Source organism: Hyperoodon ampullatus (genome assembly GCF_949752795.1).
Source record: "Hyperoodon ampullatus genome assembly, chromosome: 19".
NCBI lineage: Eukaryota > Metazoa > Chordata > Mammalia > Artiodactyla > Ziphiidae > Hyperoodon > Hyperoodon ampullatus.
In genome coordinates, this window is record NC_136932.1 from 15414875 (window position 1) to 15423250 (window position 8376).

General features: G+C 57.1%; 1 protein-coding gene across 1 annotated transcript; it reads left to right on the top strand.

Moving 5' to 3' along the window:
* Nucleotides 1-933: 933 nt before the first annotated feature.
* SGSH (N-sulfoglucosamine sulfohydrolase) lies at nucleotides 934-7749 on the top strand (the record flags this gene model as incomplete). The annotated part of the gene is made up of 8 exons (XM_079725048.1): nucleotides 934-1030; nucleotides 2179-2339; nucleotides 3837-3942; nucleotides 4226-4376; nucleotides 4726-4882; nucleotides 5249-5330; nucleotides 6175-6378; nucleotides 7190-7749. The coding sequence occupies 8 exons, from the start codon at nucleotides 934-936 to the stop codon at nucleotides 7747-7749; spliced, it is 1518 nt and encodes a 505-aa protein (XP_079581174.1).
* Between the last annotated feature and the right edge of the window lie 627 nt (nucleotides 7750-8376).

Here is an 8376-nt window from a genome sequence, read left to right on the forward strand (position 1 = left end):
GAAGTTCAAACACTAAGCACTAATTAGACTCAAGGTTTCTCCTCCCAGGAGAATTTGTTTCCTTCTTTTACTCCCCCCCCCCCAGGAAATTTAACGGGGAGCAGTGCAGAGAAAAGCAGGCCCACGGAGATACCCACACGTAGCTGGCGAGGAGTAGGTGGGGTGACTGGAGGCCCTGAGGTTTTCCAAGTGCGCAGCATAGCAGGCTCCACCCACTACGGCAGACTGCGGCGCTGCGGTGGTGGGAAGGCTCCCATCCTGAAGCTGCGCATCATCCCAACCCCCACCTGTGGCGTCTACATCCTTAGAGGAGCCTTAGGTATTCTAGTTGGTTCTGAAAGAACGTCAGAAGCTCCCCCCAAGTAATTCACGGCGCGCATCCTCTAGGGTCCTGGTGCTCTTGGCGCGCAGCGCCCGTCCCAAACCACCCCCAGCCCCGGTGGGGCTGCTCTGGACAGAACCGGCCCCCCACCCCCGAAGCCGCTTGCCCCGGACGCTGGGGTCTAAGAGGGGGGACCCCACACCGTCTGCCGGCCGGTGGCCTGCCGGCCCCAGCAAGGCGGAGGATGGCGGGGACCTGGGTGGGGATGAGGTGGGTGGGGAGCGGGGTCCCCGCGGGACGCGCCCGTACCCTCGGACGACTTGCCGCCCCCCCAACGTCGGCCGCCCACCAGCGACCCCGGCCCGTGCCCTGGCAACTCGAGCACCCGGCCCGGGGCTCCGCCGCCGTCAGCCACGCACTCACCGGACGCCACAGCTCGGGGTCTCCCGTCGTCTCCGCAGCGGGTCTGCAGAAACCGCAGAGGTTGGGGGAGCGGGAGCCGGAGCCGGGGCGGGTCCTGGGCGGGTCCTGATGTACACGTGACCGAGGGTGGGGGCGGGAGGGCTGGTGCTCACGTGACCGCGGGGCGGCGCCCGGCTGGAACCGCCGCTATGCGCTGCTCCGGGCCGGCCTGCTGGGTGTTTCTCCTCGTAGTGGGTCTCTGTTGTGTGCACCGGGCGCGCCCCCGAAACGTGCTGCTGATCCTCGGTAAGTTCCGACCCGCCGGCACCCCGGGCACTGCCCTCCACGGCCGCCTGTTGTCGACCCCGGAAGAGGCCAGCGCTAACCCTCCGTGCCCTGCAGACCCCATTGCCGTTCATTCCCCGACTCCTCTTTTTGCTGACCCCAGACTCTTCGTGGTCGGCTCCTTGGAGAGGCAAGCAGAGGCGGCCCTGCCCACTGCAGGGTCTGGAGGGGTCAGCCCCAGCATTCACACCCCATTCCTGCCCCCGGTTCTGACCCTGTAGCGCGAACCGTGACCAGAACAGCCAGGGCTAAGCCTGCGGTCCCCACCCACCTCGGGAGGCTGGGCGGCTTTCCACAGATCGCAGAGGGGATGCCAGAAGAGGGGCTGGTGCCCAAGTCCTCAGAGACCAGCAGGGTGCCCTGGATCTTTCATCTTCTCCCCAGCAGTGATAACCCCGTTTCCCTTCCCTTTTCAGACCCCAGAGCACTGTGGCTCAACTCTCTTTCTCCTGGCTGAAGGGAGCAGCCCCCACTCACCCACCCGCCTTCTCCCCCGGCCCTCCCCCCCTCCGTGAAACCCCAAGTTCCTCTAGCGCCCTGTTGTTCAGGAGACTTCCTGCTTGGGTAACCAGAGCCCAGCTATCACAAGGCAACCTGATTCTTTCCTCTTTTGAGGTCTGGCTCTCTGCCAGGGTCACTGTTTCTGATTAACTTTGTGGTCTGGGGCAGGTCCTTCAGCTAATTGTAACTTAAACAGCACTCTACAGAGCGGTTCCCTTCAACTCCCCATATCTCAGGGGCATTGGCAGAGAACCAGCACGTGGATCCACATCCTCAGGCATGTCTGCAGAGCTCAGGACTGCCGAATCATGCCTGCTTGGATCTCATGCTCCCCTGAGTTTTATGCCTGCCTACTGACATGTTCACCCAGTTTTCATACATGCCTGGTGGCATTCCCATTCAAGTAACAAGCCTGCTGAATATCATGCTCACTTGGGTCATTCCCACTTGGGAATCACACCTGCCTGATATCAAGTCTACAGAGGCATCATACCCGCCTGGGCATCACTGCCAGGCCACTGCAGCAGGACCCGGGTCTCTCTCACTCCCACATGCTGCTCTTTCTGAGCCCAGCCCATCAGGTCCTCTATGTCTCCCTCCTTCCTCAGCGGATGACGGAGGTTTTGAGAGTGGTGCCTACAACAACAGTGCCATCACCACCCCTCACCTGGATGCCTTGGCCCGCCGGAGCCTTGTCTTCCGCAATGCCTTCGCCTCCGTGAGCAGCTGCTCTCCCAGCCGGGCCAGCCTCCTCACTGGCCTGCCCCAGGTGAGGGCAACAGGGGTTCAGGAGGAGGGAGAGCTCCCAAGGCTTCTGCTGCTGGGAACCCCTCCCTGGTCTCCCTGGGGATGTGCCCACCTTCCCTCCCCCACCCCCAGCCAAATGGTCCAAGTGCAGCCCTGCTCCACCACTGTGTGACTGTGAGCAAATCATTTATCTCTGTGTGCCTCAATTTCCTCACCTGTAAGATGGGGTGATAGTAATACCTCACTCCTGGGATTACTATAGGATTGGCCAAGCTAACTCTCTATATGTAAAGCTCACCGCAAGGTGCCTGGCAGGTACTTGCCCAGCCCAGTATTAACTCTTTTCATGATATTGTCCCAGGAGCTTTTGTGACAATAAAAGCTGCCATTTAAGGCACTTACTCTATTGTGCTAAAGTATATGTAATGAAAGAGTTACCATTTTAACTATTTTAAGGCTGCAGTTCAGTGGTATTAAGTACATTTGCATTGTTGTGCAATCATCACCACCATCCATCTCCAGGACTTTTTTATCACCCCAAACTGAAACTCTGTCCCCATTAAACACTAACTCCTTATTCCCGCCACTCCGCCAGCCCCTGGCAACCACCATTCAACTTTCTGTCTCTGTGAATTTGGTTACTCTGGGTACATCACATAAGTGGAATCATATAGTATTTGCTTTTTTGTGGCTGGCTGACTTCACTGAGCATAATGTCCCCAAGCTTCACCCAAGCACGTCAGTACCTCACTACTTCTCAAGACTGAATAATGTTCCATTGTGTGGATAGAGCGTATTTTGTTTATCTATTTCTCTATTGGTGGACTCTTGGGTTTCTTCCACGTTTGATTGTTGGAATAATGCTGCTGTGAACCTGGGTGTTCATGGGCACTTACTCCTGATGTATTATCTCACAGCGTTATTTTTTGGGGGGGATGCTCTGTACGTCCCTTTCTGAGAGCCTGAGGCTGTGAGTAGGAGGCCTACATAAAGAGAAGACTGTGGCCTGTACACAGAAGCTTCCTGAAAGGTTAATCAGACAGCTGTAGGCTACGCTCACCTCTGGGCAGTGAGCCACAGGAATAAGGACAGGGTTTTTCCTTCTTACATCTTTCTAGCCTGTTTGAGTTTGCAACACGTACAACAATTTTTTTTACACTCTAAAAAAGTCAGCTAATAAAAAGAGGCCTGTTGGTGTGGTTTTCACTCTACAATGTGTGCTCTTGATAGAAAAATTGGGAAGTACAGATACACAAAAAGAAGAAAATAAAAGCCACCCCTAATTTTAGTGTACATTCTCCCAGTCTCTTGTATTTCCTGCTGTCGTCCCATGGTAGGGACCTGTGGGCCTGTTAGGCGGGGAGTGAGAGATGGAGAAAACCTCTCTGAGGACTCTAAATCAGGGGCCTACAAGGGGCCAGGCTGGTGAGCCTGGGAGAGCAGAAGCGTTGGGAGTGGGGTGGGGGACAGGACCCTGGCTGCCAGGAGGCGCCCAGCCTCACAGCATCTCTGCTGGCAGCATCAGAACGGAATGTATGGCCTGCACCAGGATGTCCATCACTTCAACTCCTTCGACCGGGTGCAGAGCCTGCCTTTGCTGTTGGGCCGAGCTGGTGTTCGCACAGGTGAGGGGCTTTGTGTAGCCACAGGGGCAGGACAGCAACTTACCTCCCTGCCCCAGAGGGGCAAGGCCTTGTCCCGAGCCACCATGGGCCCTGTGTTGCCTGCTCTGAGCATTTGACCCCAAGGAATCTGGGCCTCCTGGCTGGGCCATAGGCACACGAGAACAAGGGCCCAGCTGCCCTCCTGGAGGCCACAGCAAGACACAGGGTCTGGGGAGCGGAGAAGGGGGCAGAGGGGAGTGGGAGACCGAAGGGGCTCTGGATAGTCCTCTCTCCCCGACTCCAGGCATCATTGGGAAGAAGCACGTGGGGCCGGAGACGGTGTACCCGTTTGATTTTGCGTACACGGAGGAGAATGGCTCTGTCCTCCAGGTGGGGCGGAACATCACTAGAATTAAACTGCTGGTCCGGAAATTCCTGCAGACTCGGGACAACAGGTGTGAGGAGGGTCCCTCCCCCTTACTGCCCTCACACAGCCAGACCTCTGGACAGTTAATACTGGATGCAGATCCCAGAGTCTTTGGTTGGGATTCTTGGAGTCCCCTGACAGCTGGGGTGTGGGTGGAGGAGAAGGTTCCAGATGCTCAAGTTGATCTGGTCAGAAGAAGAGGGGACATGGGGAAACTGAGGCAGTGTGGATCACGGGGAGGCTCTCAGTTGTAGGGGAGTAGGCAAAGCTGAGGGGTGTTCCTTCCCAAAGAATGAAGCTCCCCAGGGTAGAAGCCAGGTGGTGGGTCAGCCATCTGACCTTGACCTCAACGCTCAAGCCCGTCCTTCCATCTGCAGACCTTTCTTCCTCTATGTCGCCTTCCACGACCCCCACCGCTGCGGGCACTCCCAGCCACAGTACGGGGCCTTCTGCGAGAAGTTTGGCAATGGAGAGCGTGGCATGGGGCAGATCCCAGACTGGACCCCGCAGACCTACAACCCGAAGGATGTGCAGGTAGGAGGACCCCTCACCACGTTTCCGAGAACTACCCTTCTTCCTCCACCTTGTAAATATGGGGACCTGTACCCTTTTTGTGGGTTGGCAGCCCTGGCCCCAGGTGTGTAAGAAGAAACCCTCTGACTCGCTGGAGCCAGGTCCCCATCCATGGGGTGGCAGAGAGAAGCGTAAAGACATGGAATGATGGTACCCAAAAACGTGGGTGTTCTGGGATAATCCATTCAGGAAGAGAGATGATTTGGGGCCCTGGGAGGAAGGCTGGCACCTGTATCTCCCACCCTAATTCAAGGGCTGGCCACTTTGCCCCCTCCACCCAACCTATCTGTTCTAACCTTGACTTTCCACCCACCTGCCCCATCCCAGGTGCCTTACTTCGTCCCTGACACACCGGCTGCCCGAGCTGACTTGGCCGCTCAGTACACCACCATCAGCCGCATGGACCAAGGTGGGTTCAAGGAGCCCAGGTGGTGGCATAGGGCACAGCTTGGGCCCTCATCTTGGGCCAGAGCCAGGAATCACAGTGCCGCAGGGCCATGTCCCCTCTGGGGGAGAGTCATTCCTGCCTCTTCCAGCTAATGGTGGCTGCAAGTGTTCCTTGGCTTTGCAGCATTACTCCAGTCTCTGCCTCTGTTGTCACATGAGCTCCTTCCCTGTGTTTTCTCTTTAGTCCGTGGCCCTCCTCTTCGTTTTGTCGTTCGATTTAAGGACCACCTAGGTATGTCAGGATGATCTCATCTCAAGATCCTTGACTTAATCGTATCTGCAAAGACCCTCTTTCCAAATAAGGTTACATTGACAGGTTCTGTGTGGACATATCTTTTAGGGGAACCACCATTCAACCCAGTCTGGGAGGTTGGTGCCTTTATCGTTTCCCTGTTGGTACCATTAGTTCATGGGGACTTGGGAAGGGGGTGGGTGTAGAGAGAATCTTATCTTCTGGCCCCACCCAAGACCATCCTTATTACCTCCACGGGGAGATTCCAGGAAACACAGAAACCACTGCATGGCAGGTAGCAGCTGCATAGCGGTGACACAGAACTGCCAAGGTTGGCCAGTGTCCCTGGAGGGGTGCACTCAGGTGGAGGCCATGCAAGTCCTGCTGCAGGACAGGGCCCTGGGCAGAGTGCTGGGCGGGAGGCCTGGCTGGTGGCAAGGAGGGCCAGGGTGATTGAAAGAAATGACGGTGCAGGGTTCAGCAGCCGGATGAAGAAATGCTTTAGTGCACACGCATTCCCACAACTGTACATCTGCCTGCGGCTGAGCTCTGCTATCTCCTCCACACCCTGCAGGGATCGGACTCGTGCTCCAGGAGCTGCGTGGGGCGGGTGTCCTGAATGACACCCTGGTGATCTTCACATCCGACAATGGTATCCCCTTCCCCAGCGGCAGGACCAACCTCTACTGGCCAGGCACTGCTGAGCCCATGCTGGTGTCATCCCCAGAGCACCCAAAACGCTGGGGCCAGGTCAGCGAGGCGTACGTGAGCCTCCTAGGTATGACTCTGCATTCCATGCAGCAGGGGTCGAGGAGGGGGAGTGGGGGAGGAAGAGGACATTTAGTGGGACCACCACGACCAGACGTAGCTCCTCATCCACTACCTTATGCGGTTGCCACATCACCTCAGTGACGAAGGGATGGTCAGCCCCATTCTACAGATGCAGAAATGAGGCTCAGAGACATGAAGTTAGGAGCCCAAGGTCACACAGCTTGTAGGCACCAAGTTTGGATTCTAGTTTGGGTCTCACTGCCTTCAAGCCAGTCATTTTTCCACTGGCCCACTGGTGAGCCTCAATCACCTGGAGCACTTGCTAGTATCCAAATATCCCACCCCAGAGTGTCTGATTCAGTAGGTCTGGGGTGATGCCCCCAAATTTGCATTTCTGACAAGTTCCCAGGTGATATTGATGCTCCTCGACCCCACTTTGAGGGGTCAGGGCAGCAGCATGCTTGGGCCCCTGTGGCTCAGGGCTCACATCTCCCTTTGGCCCCAAGGTCAGGAAGTGTTCTGGCCACAGCACAGAACAGGAATAGGCCCCTGTGTGGGGGCTTCCTCACTGGTCTGAAGGATTTTAGAAGGATCCTGGGTATCACCAAATTGGGGGCTCTTGTCATGGCATTGAAAGCATGACGGCCCAGGGGGTGACGCAGCAGTGACGGGTTGGCCTGTAGCAGCTTTTCCCTGTTGGTGATTTGATGTGCAAGGTGGCCCCCCAGCTTCCAGAGTGGCCTGGATTCAGCCCTTCCACAGGGGTGGGCCTGGTGCCCTAGAGGGCCTGCCCTGCTGAGATGTGATCTCCTTTCCAGATCTCACACCCACCATCTTGGATTGGTTCTCTATCCCCTACCCCAGCTATGCCATCTTTGGCTCAAAGACTGTCCAGCTCACTGGGCGGTCCCTCCTCCCGGCGCTGGAGGCGGAGCCTCTTTGGACCACGGTTTTTGGCAGCCAGAGCCACCATGAGGTCACCATGTCCTACCCCATGCGCTCCGTGCACCGCCAGAACTTCCACCTTGTGCACAACCTCCACTTCAAGATGCCCTTTCCCATTGACCAGGACTTCTACGTCTCGCCAACCTTCCAGGACCTCCTGAATCGCACCACAGCCGGCCGGCCCACGGGCTGGTACAAGGACCTGCATCAGTACTACTACCGGGAACGCTGGGAGCTCTTTGACAGGAGCCAGGACCCCCACGAGACCCAGAACCTGGCCACTGACCCCCGCTATGCCCAGGTTCTGGAACTGCTTCAGACCCAACTGGTCAAGTGGCAGTGGGAGACCCACGACCCCTGGGTATGTGCTCCCAATGGGGTGCTGGAGGAGAAGCTCTCTCCCCAGTGCCGGCCACTCCACAACGAACTGTGAGGCCCTCCCCACCCCCACAGTGGGGGACCGCTGTCCTGTGTCTGAGCTGTGTCCTGGCACAGGAATTCCCTGGGGGGTACCCAGGATGTTGCAGAGTCCCCAACCTGTGACAAGGTGAAGGTGGTCTGGGGAACAGCAGGAAGAAGGGTCTGGGACATGGGGCTTCAGTCCCTCTTGGTTCTCTGGAACCCACAGACGTTCTTGTGCCCTTCACCTGAGAGGAGATGGGCTTCTGTGTGCCACGAGGGTAGTGGGTGAGTGCAAACTGCACTCAATGTGGGGACAGCGTCTGTTTGTCAGTCCTGGTCTGGAGGGAGCCTTTGAAGGAAACTTGGGCCTGTCTTCTTCCTTCACTTTGTTCACAGTCAGGCTCCCGAGCCCCGGGCTGGGTTTCCATACCACTGATTCTGGGCAGGCTCCCTAAGTGACGAGTTTCATCCTGGGGTCTGTACGAGCAGAGCTTGCCCTTCTTTTTGAGAGTGTCCAAGGATGAAGATGTCTCTGCTCAAGGCCTGAAACTGCCCCATCCTCTGGTTGGGTGAATTCTGTTTGGGTGAACACAAGTCTGTAGCACAGACAGTACTCATGGTATGCTCTAGACCTGCCCCGCCTCCGCCTGCCTGGAAA